The 18,391-nt window shown below is 38.2% G+C and overlaps 2 protein-coding genes across 3 annotated transcripts in view; both read left to right on the top strand.

The window, feature by feature from the left end:
* Positions 1-7,034, top strand: part of mef2aa (myocyte enhancer factor 2aa) — a 73,472-nt gene extending 66,438 nt beyond the window's left edge. Inside the window, 4 exon segments of the mRNA XM_032583456.1 lie at positions 2,238-2,367; positions 2,543-2,666; positions 2,859-2,972; positions 2,974-7,034. Of these exon segments, the coding sequence (XP_032439347.1) occupies positions 2,238-2,367; positions 2,543-2,666; positions 2,859-2,972; positions 2,974-3,196 (591 nt within the window). The 3' untranslated portion in view covers positions 3,197-7,034.
* Positions 7,035-11,175: 4,141 nt separating this feature from the next.
* The window catches only part of mctp2a (multiple C2 domains, transmembrane 2a), a 42,025-nt gene continuing 34,809 nt past the window's right edge, over positions 11,176-18,391 (top strand). For both annotated transcript variants that reach the window (XM_032587819.1, XM_032587812.1), the window contains exons 1-8: positions 11,176-11,295; positions 11,825-12,757; positions 14,160-14,219; positions 14,297-14,405; positions 16,598-16,740; positions 16,868-16,944; positions 17,116-17,230; positions 17,311-17,331. In XM_032587819.1, coding sequence (XP_032443710.1) covers positions 11,837-12,757; positions 14,160-14,219; positions 14,297-14,405; positions 16,598-16,740; positions 16,868-16,944; positions 17,116-17,230; positions 17,311-17,331 — 1,446 coding nt within the window. In that variant the 5' untranslated portion in view covers positions 11,176-11,295; positions 11,825-11,836. The remainder of the gene's footprint in view (positions 11,296-11,824; positions 12,758-14,159; positions 14,220-14,296; positions 14,406-16,597; positions 16,741-16,867; positions 16,945-17,115; positions 17,231-17,310; positions 17,332-18,391) is intronic.

Raw genomic sequence — 18,391 nt, 5'->3', positions numbered from 1 at the left:
TTGAAGAGCAATGAGAAAAACATAAATCATATATTCTTTTTCCGAGGGAGAGAAGATTACATCATCCGAAATGAAATCACTCTGTGAGATACTTGGGGTTTGGTGAAGTCATCTGGCCGGATAGTGTTGGAACAATTCAAGGAAGCCATCAACTTTATGATGCAATCCGGCTTCAAACACAACCGTTGGCAGCTGCGCATATGTTTGTTATATTACACACGGAGGGTTTGTCATAGCATTGTTTTAAAAACTGCAGCGTGTCTGCTTTTGATTATTAGGCCGTGTGTGCATTTTGTAGCTCACAGCAAAGCTCACTGCATGACCGCACCGAGCTGTGTAGGTGTGTTTGTGTGGATGCATGCCAGCCACTACACTGAAAAACCACCGCAGCTCCTCTGTGCGTCACTCTGGGAATTGAAATGTGTCATTTGCGTTATCCTCTTGCAACATCTCATTCGGGTGTTATGTGAGTGTAAAAGCGATCTGTTGTCTTGCGCTGACTTTTCATGCTCTGAATGTTTATTTGATTTAACTTAGAGTGAATCTTGAGAGTTTTCTCTATCCCAATTCACTATTTTACACATTAGGATTTACCCTCATGTTTGACATATTAGAGGAAAAACCTATAATAAGAAAAGGTGGATTTTACAGGGAATTTATAATTGTGATGTATTTAGTGAATACATCTGCACATGTGCTTTTTAGACTGAACTTTTAGATTTTACAGGAACGTTTACAGTTTAAGAATAATATAAGTTAAGTTATTTCAGTAATTCAATTTCAAAAGTAAAAACATTGTATAGATTCATTACACTGACTGATGTAGCTGAAGCTTTATTGCTAGTAAAGCTGACAGTCCACAGAGTGCTGTATCCAATAATACTAATGGAAAGTTTAGAGGAAGGAAAAATGTGGTAGAAAACATGCAAATGCAATAGGGATAACTAGAGCCTTGAAAATGTTTTGATGTAAAGCCTCTTTAGTAGTTTGGGGGAGATTTACAGAGTGTGTGCTGCACCTGGAGGCATAACTTCAGAAACTAATGCACACAGAAGTTTTCAGGGCTTTGACTGCAACAGTCACGTCACTTGTGTTAAACTACCACAGAACCAGAGTCAACATCAGAATAGGTTTTTTTTACCTGAGCCAAAGAAAAAAAGGACTTGGCTGTTAGTTTGTAAACCAAGTCATCTTTTCAGGTGAAAGTAAATATAGCATTTCATTTTGAAATCAAGGTCCCAGAGTCTGGCATATCAGTTGAGTGGCACAGAGTCCACATTTTCACAGTCAGTGAAGATTTTGGGAGTCATGTTATCTACTGGCGTGTTTTATGAATTCATGAGTGAATGCAGGAACTTTTGGAGCACTTCATTCTTCCACCTGCTGATTAGCTTTCTGGAGATGCTGATTTGGTTCTCCGGCAAGACTTGGCATCTGTCCACATAATGCCAGAAGTTCTGATAACTTGGCTAGTTTTCATTGTATCATTGTGTTTGAATAGCCAGCAAAATGGTCTGACTTGAATCGAAGTCTCATTCTCCTTTTTGTAACAATCAAAAGGAGAATGAGAGACCAAAACTGTACAACAGCTGTATTAACTGTACAATAGTTGAAGCTATTACTAAAGCTACCTGGGCTTCCTTAACACCTCAGACAGGACACAGGCTGCATCCATACCACACTGCATTGATCCAGTAATTTATGCAAAAGGAGCCCTGACCAAATACTGTGTCCACATACAGTACCTCACCTTACATAAACATACTGCGCAGTAGGGTGAAATTTCTGTTTCTACTGGTGTTACGTAATATCATAATTTTCTGTGAATCTTATTTTTGGAATTTATTAAGTGTGTCCCTTAATCATCAAAATAAAAAACAAACACTTGAAATATGTCATTTTGTGTGAGTTGAATTTCTACAATTCAAAATGTTCACTTTATAAAGTTAATCACTGGATTAAATTGAATTTTCTGTTATAATTTACTGAGATGGACGTTTGCTGATTATTACTTGGGGTTTTTAATTTACAATTTAAAACCCCAACATACTAACTTACACAACTTCACTGCCACCTTGTGGTGGATAATGTCCGATGTAAAATTAAGGGAAAAAAATAATATTTTCAAGTACTTTTTAATTTCTGTGATGAGAGTATGCTCACAGTGTTTTGTTTCTGGATTTGGACTGGTATATTTGTTGCATTTATTTTCTCCGTCTTGCTTTTGTGTTCTACAGAACACCCAGAGGATAAGCAGTTCCCAGTCCACCCAGCCGCTTGCCACTCCTGTTGTGTCTGTTACCACCCCCAGCTTGCCCCCACAGGGCTTGGTCTACTCAGGCATGCCCACCGCCTACAATCCTGCTGGTGAGTCTGCACCTTCTGCCCTCATCCCTACACCGAAAGCAGCCCCCTCAGCTGGGACCGCTTGTAGTTCACGTTCCTTGTTCCTGCTATTTTTTTTTTGCTAGCACACAGTTATGAAGGTGAAATGTGAGTTAGTTCTCAGTTTGTGAGTGTGTGACTGCTTTTGTTTTAACAGAGTACTCGCTGAGCAGTGCGGATATCTCCTCCCTGCAGGGCTTCAGCTCTCCCGGCCTCTCTCTGGGCTCCATGTCTGCATGGCAACAGCATCAACTAGGCCAGGCAGCACTTAATTCTTTGGTGTAAGTAACACACTTGCAAACAAAGGCACACTTTACAGACACCCTCGCATAAAAGCAACACCCACGGTGCTCTGTGATATCATTCTGAATCATTCACTTACATATTCCTCCTGGCTTTAAGCACTGTTTTTTATTTTTATTTTGATTTTTTTGTAAACTAAACATGAGATGTTCCTCTTGTCTCTGCTGCAGTGGTGGAAGTCACCTACCTCAGGGTTCCAACTTATCCATTAGCACCAGCCAGAGCATAAACATCAAGTCTGAGCCCATTTCCCCACCCCGCGAGCGGGTCACCCCATCCGGGTTTCCCCCCACAGCAGCCCCAGCAAGGGTCCAGCCGGCAGGAAGTCCTGGGACGCTCGCCCGCCGACAGCCTCAGCTCGTCCTGCAGCTCATATGACGGCAGCGACCGCGAGGACCACCGGGCGGACTTCCATTCCCCGCTTGGACTGGGAAGACCCCCTGCCGGCTCTGAAGACAGGGAGAGCCCGTCAGTCAAGCGCTTGCGCATGGATTCATGGGTGACATAAGGAGCTCTGATCCGGTCTGCAGTCACCAGCCAGACAGAGAGAGAGAAAGGGAGGGATTAGACGTGGGGATAAAAGATGGAGCGAGGGTCCTTATAGCTGTCAACATTATTCTACTATTCAACTCCACTTCGATTTGTAATTCTGGGATGTAATGTTAGAAGATGTCAGGGCATATTTGAGTCAATTTTAAAACTGATACAGGAAGGTTAAATAATCTAAATACATTTCGGGCACTGGCAGGTGGTATCAGGTACTTGGTGCAGTTCAGAAGGCGTCTGCAGATGAGAGAAAATTGTTAAGCGATAAGCGGTAGAATATTGTAGCCACTGGTCTAGTCAGACACTTACATGTAATTGCTGTTTTGCTGTCGTGCTCGCAAGTTTGCAAACAATCCCAGAAAATTGTGTTGCTTTCAGGCTAAGGACTCTCTAATTACATAGGATGTTCATGTCAAAAAGTATGTCCAAATACAAAGGTGCAATCACACAAGTTTGGTCTAAAAGGGGGCCTCTCTAAATTTTTTTAAATCCATATGATCTTTTGACACAGAGCACATCATGTTGAGGTCTTTCAAGACTCTTTAATAAGCTAAAACAACTTTTAAACAACAATATGGGAGGTAAAATAACATCAGAATTTATCGCAATAATGATAATTCATTTTATAATTTAAAAGAGTAAAGTGTATAAATATACAGTTAAGATAATGCAAACCTGTCCAGTTGAGCTGGTTAGTAAGCCAACGTGTTCACATTTGAGCAACAGTTCATTAGTTAAATAAGCCAAAGCTGGGGGTTTTGTGTTGTACAGTTGCTGTAATCTCTCTACAGTTTGCTCAAATACTGCCTGTCTTCTTTTTTTTTTTTCTTTTCATCATACTCTGTATTTTTCATCGTACTTTGTTGCGGTGTGAAAATCACAAAAGGCTGATTCTTGAATCCGAAATCAAAAAGCCATGGGCGTTTGCTGTTCTATTTGTACAATGTCAAAATATGAGCCAAGCGTTTTGTCTTTTTTTTTGTTGTTGTTGTGTAAATAGCAACTTTAATATATATATTGCCAGGGTGGTGAGTACACCGTTTTCAAGAAAAGTATATTTTTGTGGTTTACAGCTGAGTTTACAGGAGTGGACCCTTAAAAAAAGTCACTGGTCCATATTTCAAGGTTTTGTTCAGTCATTTCTGCATAAACTCTGACAATATTTTGCTTATAGATTATTGGTTTTGTCTTGTTTGCCCTGAATACACTCTATGATGAATTAAGTAAGGTCAAACTTTTCTTCTTTTTTTTGAAGGATGAGCAAAAGGCTGGGGGAAATAGGGTTTCTTCCCACCTCTTGTGCTTTAACATCAGGTGCTGAAGTTACTGCCACAATTCAAACCCACAGTTTTATCTCACACAACAGAGAATATTCTATTGTTGTTGCTTCTAACTCAACTGAATGAAAACCATCTCTGAGACCATTTGGATCATCCTGCCACTGGCTTTTGGAATTTAACTCAACAAATTTAAACACAGAAGAGCTGCTGGGGACTTTGGGATGAAAATAATCATATATGTGGGCCCACATGTGGTTGTATATACCCATAATAACCCAATTGGCTGAAGAGATCCTATCACAAGTTTTATCCCCATTTAGTGACAGTGCTGTCACCTTGTAGTAGGAACTATAGGAGCCAGAAATTTGCAAAGAAATTGAAAGTTGTTTTGGCATACAGCCTGTGTGTTACACTCTAACAATGACTGAAAAAACAGGATTGTGGCTGTTTTTATTCTCTATTTCAAAAGGAATAACCCATTCATCAGATAACAGCACACTGACTGATTTCTATATTTCCTGCTGAGAGGCACACATTTGTATGAGAATTTTTCTGTATGAGACGGATTTCACTGTGCATTCTCCATGGCATGTCTTGCGTTTGTTAGTATCTTGGGCATCCTTCAACCCCCCAACCTTCCCACAGTTTACACCATTGCAGATCTATGCAGATTTAACCCCACTTCACATGAAATATAAATACTATGATGTCATTACTAAACATATTCAGTCCACAAGCTGTCAGGGGAAAGAGTGTCAGACTGTTAGCCTCTTATTCTGAAGTGCCACAGCTGGAAGTTACTGGACTACAATTTTATTATCATCAATCTCGTTTGGGCCATCTCCTCATATTCATTTTCCCGTAAGAAGTATTCATACAGCCTGAACGTTTTCACACTGTGTCTCGTTACAGCCACAGGTCTTAATGTATTTTATTGAGATTGTGCATGAGAGAGCGACACAACGCAGTACTTATGAAATGCAAGAGAATTTATTTTATTTTAACAAACAAAAATCTGGAAAGTGTGGCATGTGTTTTCTGCCTCTAGCCACAACTACAACCACAAATTTTGGGGGTATGTAATAAACCTTAATCCCAATGTTATTTACCAAACACCTCAACCTGAGTCAGCTTGGACAGACAGACTTCAAGAAACATTGATCCCATTTCTTGGTATCCTATAGTAGCCTGGATATTTGTCTTTGGTTGTCCTGCTATTTTTCATCGATGTTACGATAATGGGTGGGGAACTAAAAACTTACATTTTTGGCCTCGCCTGCCCTTGTTCTGGCTTTCTTACAACAATTGCCTTTTTTGGCACTCTTTTTTGAAAGATCAGATTTGTAGTGTTCTCTTGATCTTCAACTCCTCCAGAGTGGCTGCTTCTCCTCCATTGCACCCAGATAAACTCAAAAAGCTGACCTGTGGAGAAAAAGAAGCAAATATAAATTGGGGCCACAATTTTTACTGTTTGACTTGTAAAAATTACACAAAATCCCAATAAAATTCATTGAAGTTTGTGGTTGTAATGTGACAAATTTTGGAAAAGTTCAACTGACTGCTTTTGCGAGACACTTTATGACACATTAATATACACCATAGTGTTTAATTACCCTTATTGTAATCCAGTTTAACACAGCAGAGGAAAATAGCAATAATAAATGACTTCAACAGAAATCAGCCTGTCTTGGCAGCGCTGCCTCATAGTTGAGCACATTTTTTAGCACTTGGTGACATATCAGGGAATTTTGTAGTTGCTCTACCAATATGCACAGTTAGGAAATGCCTTATTCCAAAGAGAAATTGCACCACATTTATTCTCACTCCTGTAAGGAAAAGACAATGCAGACATCATCTGTAAGGGAGCAGATTCCGCCTCTCTTCACTGCAAACTCACACAAGATATTGCATAGCGAATGCACGGTGATACAATTCGCTCTGTTCGTCCTCGTCCAAATTGTGCATAACTAATGAATGTGAACGGAAAGGGTAATCGATGAACCTCTGGAGAGGACTTTCTTCACTTTGCTGTGCAAGAGCACACCGCTTTGCTTCATGGCTTTTATAAACAGAACTAAGTGTTTGGTAAGTGTCTGTAGTTAATAGTTCACGTAACTAAAGAAGCTGTTTTCGGTTTGAGTGCTCAGACCGTTTGGCGGCACAAGCTGGACTTTGTTGCCAATAATAAAATTATTTGTTTTAAAATTGAAATAGACTTTAAGTTAATCTGCATTTTTGTTTTCGCTTGAATGTGTTTTTATTTTCAACATACAATAATTATTCAAGTGAACTTTTTATTGAACAATTAAGATACTATGCTAGATGTTGTTGTACAAAATTTGTATTCTACACAAAAAGTGCAAATATTGGCTTTTCATGTGTAATTTTGTTTTTTTTTCTCTCTCTTATTCTGTATAAAATGAAGTAAACAACTCTTTCATAGAATCTGTTCTTCTGTGAAGTCCCAAACAGTATAAACTGTCAACTTTATTAAACACCTCAGTGTATGCTCAATCTGAACTCTGTCTGCCCATCTTTATGTACTTGGTTAATGCTGCATTTTCAAAAGGTTAGTCAAAACACTGCAGGCTAAAAATGACCACATTGCAACATGTCTGCAGTACAAATAAAATGAGCTTTTGTCTTAAAAAAAAGATTAGTTAACAAAGTAATAATAGTAAGAATAAGTAATCAATATAATATATTTGTTGTAATACATTTACTTTTCAGTGACATCCAAACTATTCCTCAAAGACAGTAGCAATTTTAACATACAAATGACTTTCTCATAATGACCTGCAATATAAAGGTTTTCGGTGGATTAAACAACAAAAACATAAGAAACCATACAGTAGCCTTTAATGGTAAGATTTAGTATGTTCTGTTTTTGCAGACGTCTATGTATTTCCGCAAAGTTACCAGAAGGAGGCGTTGTTGTACAATTAAATGTATACGCAGTAGGTCGCTGGCTTCCTGGTTGGGTCATGTAGGTCAGAAAGGAGTTCTGGCCAACAGAGTTGTTTATGCTTGCTTTATAATCTCTTGGACATATTTGTAAGGAACAGTGGTTTGATTCAGTTGCAAGGCCATTTAAAAATACTTAGGAATGTAAAGTATTTTCCAATATCTAAAACCGGACAAAAGGATTCAAAATTGAAAGTAAGGAAGCAACCTAATTTCAGTGATACTGTACTCAGTGTTACAGTTGCATTTCTGATAAACTAGTTAAACAGATTGAACTCTGTTTTTCCAAATATGTCACTTTTAAGCAACTTGCATAAGAATTATGACATAAATTCTAAGCTTGTTATGATCAAATATACTGGAAATAATTAAATGAGTTTAACTTGGAATATCTTACAAATCCTTCATTTTATAGTGACAACCTGGTCTTAACACATGTACTTGGACATGTCGTGGCACAAACAGTATGGGTGTATCAAAACTGCATTCCACATTTGGGAGGTCCTTTTGTCATACATACTTGCTAACTGTCATGTCTGGCAGAAATACTTAAAGACAAATATTCCTGAGTCATTGTTGCACCGAGATGTTTTACTTGTGTTTTTTCAGTAGTGACAATTACAAAAAGATATTTACTATGGAAAAGAACAACTGCTGCAAAGCAGATCACTTACAAATGATGGGACAACAAAGAATAATCTGCAGGTTTTTAGTATGTAGGCATGAATCCCTGTCATGCTGTAAAAGTGTTTATGTCGCCATTAACATTTTCATCAATTTTGCATACGATAAATTGGGGATGGGGGGAGTCAACTTATAGGTAAGGGGTTAAATTTGAATAGGAAATTAGAGTCAGATGTTTTAGAATAGTAAAAATAACTATCAAATGTATGTGGGTGTACAGTTTTTTCCATAATAAACAAGGATATAAAACAGCCCAGGGTAATATTTTTAATCTCAATTTATAAAGGTTACAAACAACATAGGTTTTTGAGGTGTTTTTCGACCCAAAATTGGGTTTTCTGATTGTATTAAGGGAATATATGACTTCTACAGATGCAGAAATCCTATATTTCACATATGTGCTTAGAAACACTCATAAAAGAGAGAAAAACAATCAAGATTTTTGTGTTTTCATTCCCATTATACCAATCATCAGTTATGCAAGAGTGAGTAAAAGGCCAACTACTTGATGGAGGCTAAAATAGGCTTTCTCACAAAATGTCTTGAAAATTAAATGGATCTTACATCTATTTAAATTGTCTGCAAGCCGACAATTATTATTATTATTTTTGGTTGCACCTTATTCAGATAAAAGTATAAATTGGTATATAAAACGTGTGTTTACCAACAGATAACATTTTGAAGAGAAAACTGATTTATCAGAAAAACACCTATGTTTCAATGTGTTAATTGACTTTACTTCTTAATAATTGTAAATAATGAGATGGATTTCTCATTGCCAAAAGTATTTCTACCAAAGTATTGAATATATTTCAGACATTTCACAGAGACATACTTGCACACACCTATACCTCTGGAGAACTTAGAATAATCAATTCATCTAAGTGATGTTTATGGACTGTGGGAGAAAACCACATTACCCATAGAGAACACATCATAGGGAGAACATGCAAACTCCATGCAGAAAGGTTTCTAAATTATGCCGCCACTTTAAAATTAGTCTTTTTTCATATTTCGGCTGACTAAACAGTGATGTTACTGTTAAACTGGGTTTCTGTACACCAAAACCTGAAGGAAACTTTAATCTTGAAGGATTTTTTTTTCATCCTCCTCCCAGACTAGTTGCTTATTAAGCCAACTAATAAAACTGAGATTGTAGCAGTGATCTTTGCAAGTTTTGAGGACCAGTCGAGTTTCCCTTTGAAAAAGAAGCTAATGTCACACGACTGATTGAAAATAGGACCAAGTGTACCACCTAGCGGTGACTTGCAGATTACACATTAAATTAGATTAAAAATGATACGACACAAGGTCTAACATATAAACAACAACATTTTTTGCTAAACATTTTTAGATATGCTTTGAAACAATGCTTTAATTTCAGGTAATATTCCATAAAAAAACAAAATATAAAAAAAAAACGCAAAATGTGGAGTCGAAGTCAAAGCTACCACAGGTAAGCTGATATAAATACACATAACAGCTAAACAGCGAAAGAAATAAACATTAATAGCATTTTTAATAGATAGTCAATCTGTAATCATAAAGGAGATGGGACCTGATCTCGCGCTTCCCGTACAGGACGGCACAATGAGCTGAAACTCCCCGGGCCACCTGAAAGGTGAGCGGAGTTGCCACAGATATAGAACTATGACGTCAGAAACCTGAGCAACAGGTAGTTAGTTAGCTTGCAGCAGATGCTGGAAAACGTTAGTGTTTGACTGACTTGAGAGTACACGTGAGTATTCAGTTTGTGAAAGCCTTTTACGAGAGAAAGCCTTTCTAAAAGAAGGCTGTAGCTGGCGTTTTAAAATGTTAAGACGAAAAAAGAAATTGTACGTCTTACATTAGATTAAAAAGGTCTTCACTTCAAGAAGTTTCAACACCTGACAGATATTTGTTATTTACAGTAGCTTTTAGTGATTCATTAAGCAAATAATAAATGATATGCTACAAATATTCGCCCTCTAACCTCCCTGTTCCCCTTGCACGTTGTTTGTGTGCTTCCATGTTCCCCTAAAATGCATAATGTTTTGGCTTCCTGGCCATGAGACCAGCTGTGTTGGGGCTTGGATGAGATCCAGTGTGCATGTGTAGAGCAACCGAGCAAGGTTTTTGGAATGTTTGATTTGTGTGATATGCAGGCCTTGAGGCCACCTGCCATAGGGGATCTTGCCCTGTACTGATACCAAAACCTGCCTTTTAACTAGAAGCCAAGTTGTGGCTCTTTCATGTGGGCCTGATCTCCTTAAGACGTCAGTAAATATTGAACAAGTCTCTGCCCAGAATCAAACACATCTGCTGTCATGTTAGTCTCCACCGTTAGAGCAGAGACAAGCAGAGAGGGAGAGAGGAAACAGCAGTGGGTCTGTTGCATTAGTTTCTGTGTGGACACAAAGCTAAAGTTTATACCTAACAAACACAAATGCTCAGTTTTAAGGAGCTTAGGCTAACTGTGTTCCTCAGTAAACAAATATGAATCTGTGTGAAACGGAGTGCAAGATGAGCTCTGACATTTCATATGCCTCAGTCATGTTGCAGAATCAATCTGAAGTATTTTGGGATTGTTTTGGACAGTTCTGCTGTAGAATTAGGCTAGATTACAGCATTAAGTATATTTTTAAACACTTGGACCTATAAGAGAATTCAGAGAAGCGTGTTGTATACGCAGCTAAAAGCAGACATGCTCTCATGTGTAAATAAACCATCAAGTATACAAATCAACAGCAGACTTACAAAACAGGCTGCTGTACTCTGAGCAAACATTTAACTGTTTCGGTGTCAGTGTAATCTCTTTGTGCATTTGTCTCCATTTACTCAACCAGATACTTTTTGATCTCCTATATCATGAATCATATGCAGCTCGGTCCATCGTGGACAACTCGGACAGACCTCGGCAAGTTTACCAGCAGCATTCTCTGAGTCACTGAAGCTAGGACTCGTGTGACTGGTATTGCTAGTTTCAGCCACTGTGGCATCTCCACCTATCAACTGACATTGCTTCTGAAACAAATCCTGTTGATCATCATAGTTAGAATGGTTGAGATATTTGCAGGAAACAAAAATTGTGAAGTAGTGAGAAACTAACTCAGTGTGTCTCTGTCAAGGTGTGTAGAAGAGGACGACTGAGCAGGTAAATTAGCTTTTCTTTGTCTAAATTTGATGGAAAAAAGTCACATTTTTCTGTTTGAGTTTCTAGGTAGGAAGGGGTAGTTCCAACAATCAGCATCTAAAAATACAATAACTACTTGTCTGAATAATTATGGATAATGTATAACACAAAAACACATGGAAAATACATAATAATGAAACTAATGTAAATTTGTTTTAAGAGTCACTCCTTTGAAATATAGAAGTATTATTTTGAAGAGTAACGGTAAGCAGCTATATTGACAATCCAAATAGTTTCTCGCTCGTCACTAGTCTAACTCCATAAAGATTTGAAACGTGCTTTAGTAAATAATCTAGCTGCGGATACACTCTAGTCTTCTTTTGAAATGTGCCTATAACCTTTGCTTTGATAACACAAACAGCTTCTTTTGTCACTGTTTTGGGGCTTTTAGGAATGCATTTGTTCTCTGTAGTTCTCTGTATCATTCTTATGTAAACAGTGTGTGAGGGAAACAGATTTCTTTTTCACATTTTTGTTTACTTCCCGACAGGTGTGACTTAAGATGGAAGGCAAAAATAAATTTCTGGAGAATCTTCGTCTAAAAACTAAGTTACCCAAAATCAAGAAACCACGTAAAAAGCTGATTGCCAAACTACCAAGGAACATGGCCAATCGGCGCAGCATGTCAGTGCCAGACCTTACCTCACTTCAAGGCGAAGCGAGCTCTGCAGAAACTGATGCAGTGGGTAACAACTTTGGCACCTCTCCTGGTCAGAGTGATACAGATTCTGTTGCTAGTGGTTCAGTCAGCGAAGGACCGCTTTTTGCAGAGAAACTCACTCACTCAGTGTCAGACGTTCAATACAGGGTTCATAACATTAATCTTCCATCATCAAACAGATTGAGTGCTCCACCGGCCTATGAGGATGAGGTTTACTTGAAGACCTCAAGTCCAGAGAGCAAAAGGAATGTTCATATTGAAGGCTTTTCTCCACAACAGCAGAAAACACCCAAGAAAAACATGCAAAAGTTCACATTCGAACCCATTAAAGAACCAGAAAGCGACCAGGCGGAGAAGGAGAATGTACCCGAGGAAGAGCCCTATACTCGCAAAAGGATGTCTGATGCTGTTGCAGTCGTCCTCAACAGAGAGAGCTCAATGGGGGAAGAAAAAAGTCCTCGCGTTCAGAAGAAAACTGTGATGTTCGAGACAAAAAAGCCGAAGTCAGAAAAGCTGACTCTACAAACTCTACGGCCAAACTCCTCTGCAGATAGGCTGTCAGATGCTCAATTTGACAATGCAGATGCTTTCTCTTTGTATTCTGCATATGTCACTCCCACTGAGGAGCAAGTCAACATGCTATGGCCCTCAACCTGGGATGAGGAAGATATTGAACAAGTGTCTTCTTCCTCTCTGCATAGAGAAATGTCCATGGATGACGGTCTTCTGGACATAGAAAACCAGGATGAGTCTCTAGAGGAGGTTAGTAATATGGATTTTTTTTAATATTCTGTTTTTTTTTTAATTGAACTCTATATCAAGCTAGATAACTCTTGTTAGCTTAAATGTGAAATTTGTACAATAGCTCGCACTAGAAATCATTCTTTATATTCTGATTCACAAATCCAAGACATTCCAACTTGGATGCAGTTATTACTTCCTTTTGAATTAGGAATTAATTCAAATATTTTCCCAAAATTAAAAAGCATAGTTTTTAATGTTCGTATGGTAACTTGAGCACATTTACTTGAATGTTTGCATAGTTGATCTAACAAGCAAATAGCATGTGTCTTTATTTTTTGCCCATAAGAAGAATTGATAAGAGGTGGCATAAAGCAATTCTCATCAACTGAATTTTAGATTTATTTTAATTCACTTTGTTACTTTGGAAATACGTTTTTTTTTTTTTTTTCTTTTTTGGCATCAGTCAATCTTTGATATATGAAAAAGCCTCTAAGGTTTTGCAATGACCTGCTGAGGTTTCGCTGGGATATAATCTCAACCTTTTTTGCTCTTTAACGGCTCTGAAGTACAGTGACGAAACCAGTTACAAACCTGTGTTACAAGTCTGTTACACAATGTGGTTTAAATCTCTCTACAATCTGAACAAAAAGATCGTTAAAATCTCTTATGCACTGTTGACACTCTATGCACCTTAAAGCTGCAGATATGTAACTTTTATCTGCAGCTTTAAGATAAAAGTTAAAGCTACATATTGTTTTACAAATATGTAAAAAAAGAAGTATTTTTTTTACATATTTGTTGAAATGGTCACTATATTGTGATAGTATGGTATGAAACAGATAATCTGTGAAATAATTGGACTCCTCTGCCGTCTCCCAGTGCTCCCAGTCCTAACTAGAAATAACCAATCAGAGCCAGGAGGCGGGTCTTATTGCTGTCAATCTCAATCTTGTGAGGCGCTGCTCATCCCTCCCCCCCACCTCCCTTTGGTTCAGGTAGCATAGTGCCAGATCTTACCTCATTTCCAGGTAAAATGTGGTAAGGTCTGGCTCAGGCTATTTAGCATTACCACCGATAATGGACGATATTTACTATAATGGTGAGTTGCTTCTTTAACATTAGCATATTTAGCAGCATTTGACTGACAGTGTTAAGACACTCCTCCTGGCTCTGATTGTTCTTTTTGTACTTCAGAGGACAATAGTAGCTCAGGAAGGAGGTGGAAGAGATAGATCTTTCACAGATGATCTGTTTCATAACAAAATGTCATGACATGGAGAAAGTTTTAACAAATATATATGAAAGATATTCTTTATGAACGTTACATACTGCACCTCTAAGAATTTGTATATAAACACAAACTACATGCAGAAATGTATTTTTTTTTTATTAAAAATAATTTTTTATATTTCTAATTCAGAACTCTGTAGAAACATTTGAATACGGTGATGACTTTGATGACAATAATACAGAAGGCACCGTGAGTAGTCACACACTAAAATACTCCAAGCAGCTTCTATGAACAGTCATGTTAATTTAACTTTGGTTTCTCCATAGGACACTTTGCCAGGCCCGGATGCACCGACACCCCCCCGTTTCCAGAGGTACCTCCTGAACATCAACTTAAAATATGGTCGGAATCTGGTCGTCAGAAGCAGGCGTGGCGGTAGGTCACCAAGATGACCCTCAAGGGTTCTGGTCCCTCTTGCAACCTGCTAAACTTAGAAACGTACATATTTTGAAACTGCCCTTACAGCAATACGGCAGGCTGAGATGCAGCTGGCTGGAGCTATTCAAAGAAGCCAGTCCCATTTTCGGTTAAGGAATGCAGCCCATTGTGTGTTGCCATTGGTAATAGCTAAAGGGTGAGGCCTTAATGAAACATTGCAGGTGAACAAAATCTGCGTATGTTTGTAATGTTTAAGCACAAAACAATGTAAAGTGTCATATTGGGAAAGTGTTAGTGTGATTAGCAAGAATGGGGTGTGTATTCTGGTTTTTCTTTAATACAGCTTTGCTATGAGAATGCCAACCAAGCATTCAACAGCAACAACAAAAAAACAAACATTACAAAGTATGCAGTTAGACCAGTATGACAAACAGCAGACTGCACTATAGTGGAAGCCTGCATTTCAAAAACAAAAACTGCAGTTGTTGTAGTAACTCCTCTTTAATTGACTGATAGATTTAAAAAGGAAAAGATTTTTCATGAATAGCTTTTATACATTTATTTATTTATTTATTTATTTTGAATGAACCACAAGTAAAAACAAACTCTGGAAATATTTTTTTCTGTTTTATTCATTCATTTTGTGATATTTAATGAAAAAAGGTATGAAAATGCTGTTTCGTTTTATAGCAGTATTTGGCACCTGTCCACAGTGCCACAGTACCAATATCTGGATTACTAAGCATGGAATCGATGTGCATGATTAACCCCTCAGGTCAAAATCCTTCAATTTTTTTTTTATAAGTAGCTATCTTATAAAAAATGATTTTTAACTTAAAAATATATTTACCTTAAGAAAGAAAAGACAGAGAAACCTTACATGATATCTCTTACAATAATTTTGATTCCATTCAGAAGATCAGTTTAATGTTTATACTTCAAAACAACAGCTTCCTCTGGTGGCCAAAATCAAAACTACAGCAGTACAAGAATAAAAAATGATGTGTGGTCTCAAGCGTGATGATTTGCTGACATATTTTGAGTGTTTGGGGGACTTGCTTTTCTTAAAAAATGTAAACTTGTGTTTAGATAGTGGTAGATTTATTTAATGTTTTAAATGTAATTCCATATCATTTCAAAGCTACATTAGCATCAGTTCATTTGCAAAGTTTCAGGCTACTCTTTTGTTGACCATCAACCCTGTCGCTGTGGAGTTTTCTCTTTTATTTTTCTAATCCTGTTGGGTAAAAGGAGACCCTCCAAGCCCAGCATCCTGTGTTAGTTGAGATCTTACACTTCATGACAAGATGGCACAATGATGATGCAATGCCCATACACGCCCCCTGCCTCTGCACTGTTTGCCCAACAATCAGCACTGTGCCAAAGGGCCACCAATGGCATACATTGTCATTACATATTCTGAAAGGGACCCACACCACCAGCCCCCCACTCCTTGGGGTTTTTGTTCTCCCCTCTTTTTCCTTTCTTCCCCCCATTAATTTCCATCGTCACCATTCTCACTCATGCCAGAGCTTTTTCGCCGTGCTAGCTGCCACATTCTCCTCCTGTCAAGTTGCCTGGAGGTTTCCCTGTCACGGGCTGGCAGGGTGGAGCTGCTGTGGGTCCTGCCTGCCTTTGCGAGATGTTCATTTGGAGTGGGGAGCTGACAGGCCTGACAGCCCATCCCCACAGGGCCTTTGTCATGTGATTCAAGCCTCCCCGCAGGCTCTCTCAAGCACCCCTTTATTCCCCCTCTATACAAATGAAGGCATGGGGCTGGCTTTCATTTTTTTGGCCAATCTGCGTGCAATTGCAGAAACAAAGAAGTCCGATACCCCCACCTCGCTCCCAGACGGACTTTCTTAACAGGCTTGGGAGATTAACACTGGTTGCTTCTAGATTTTGGGGTTCTGGTTGCCTCATGCTGGCGAGTGTTTCTACTCTTTTGACAATTAAACGGCTACTTTCCTGGTTTCGCCATGTGTGGTGTGCACGTCCTGCCCCCAAATGACAGTACCTCACATAATTGTCATGGGGGATGGGTGTGTATTGTCCTACACATAGTGCATATGCAAGGTAAAAGTACACTCTCTGAAAATGTTTGCATAAAAATATCCCTTCCAATATTATATGAAAGTTGCACATCCATTTCTCAGTGAGGTGATATTTTTTAATGTAATTAATTTCAGCTTCAAGTGATCCATATGTGAAGTTCAAACTTGAAGGGAAGCAATTCTATAAAAGCAAAGTGGTTTACAAGGACCTGAATCCACGATGGAACGAATCCTTCTCTCATCCGCTTCGAGACAGAAACCATGATGTGGAACTTCGGGTAGGCATATTTTTGTTTAAACACATGCACAGACTTACAATAGTAGCCATTATTAACTCAATACAATTCAAACTCAAAGCATTTATTTTTTATGAGATGTATTAAATTAATTATAACTATGTTGCAGGTCTATGATAAAAATCTCACAGCTGATGACTTCATGGGTTCAAGTACGATTTCTCTGAAAAACCTTGAGTTGCACAAGTGAGTACTTGATCGATGCATTTCATGTAAATTTCATAATTTAATTCAAAGAAAATAAAAAATAAAATTATATATATATATATATATATATATATATATATATATATATATATATATACACTGTATATATATCCTAAGTGAGATTATGGTTTTAAACCTGTCCTCCTCCAGAACACATGAACTGGAGTTGCATCTTGAGGACCCTAAGAGCAAAGAAGATGACATGGGAGTTATTGTCCTCGAAGTCCGCTTGAATTTCCGAGATGCTACAGTGAAAAGAGGCAATGTATGAATATGTCTGGCATTTAAAATGTTTGCAGATTACATTTTCTTATATGTACTAATGAATGCTTTTTTTTATTTTAGAGATTTCTGCCAAAAAAGAAGGTAACTACTTTCATACTTCCCACATTTTCTTTTATAGTAAAATTGTATGATTACTGTACCATTCTTCAAATAAAGCTTTTCTTTTATTGGGAAGTTCTTACCCACAAAAGCAGTAGGGGGCAGTAGCTCACTGTGAAATAGTAAAACAAAGAGTTATGAGTATGTTATGGACCCTGGCTTTTGTGTGTAACCTTGTTTCACCACAGCCAATATATATGTACTTATATTCAAAAGATGTTTAATTAACCTTTTAGCCATAATTATATGGTATTTAAGCAATTAAGAACTGTGGCAAAATCTTGTACCTTTCAGAATCAGAATATTACGCCTTGAATTTGTCACCTGAATTTTTTGCTAAGTATTCCATAGGAGTTTTTTGTTTAGCAGTAAACAAAGTTTCATTTCCCCCTCAAGTGGTTTTCAATACATTGCTACTGTAATTAGATTCAGAGTGAAATTGGAGGGTTGCTGCTTGGGACTCGCTCTGCAGCGAGTGGGTTTATCTTCACACCTATGCTGTCACTACATCTGCCACTGTTCAGTCTCTTGATGGTCCAGCAGACAATCTCAATTTGAAATGAGATGACAAAGAAATGAATGCCATTTTCCTTCAATGTTGTAGGTTATTCACTGCAGATGGTTAAAGATACTCAAAGGGAGGCAGAGATGCGCAGTGGGACTATACACAACGTTCTACCCGTTTAAATCAGACTGCTAATTTAACAATGTAGCAATACAGAATTTTCCCCCTGATTTGTTTTTGAGAAACGTACAGTATCTTATTGCATTTAACACCTATCGTGGTCTTACTGTTCAGCTCCCCCTACAGTTGGTACATCATTTTCTTCCTCTGTGATACCACCACAGAGACCAAGAATGGCAAGTGCCTGAGTAGAACTCTGCTGTGTGATAGTGTTTCAAACAGGAGGGGGCGTGTGGGAGAAGCGGAAAAGCGATGGGTGGGTGGTGGTGGGCTCGGGCTGTTCAAGGCACGTTGCCAATGTGGGATGCCTTAGATCGGTAGGACTGATAATTCCCAGGCATGGTGGGCAATAACCCA

The sequence above is a fragment of the Xiphophorus hellerii genome, chromosome 2 (assembly GCF_003331165.1).
Source record: "Xiphophorus hellerii strain 12219 chromosome 2, Xiphophorus_hellerii-4.1, whole genome shotgun sequence".
Classification (NCBI taxonomy): Eukaryota; Metazoa; Chordata; class Actinopteri; order Cyprinodontiformes; family Poeciliidae; genus Xiphophorus; species Xiphophorus hellerii.
This window is presented reverse-complemented; position numbering and strand designations above follow the sequence as displayed.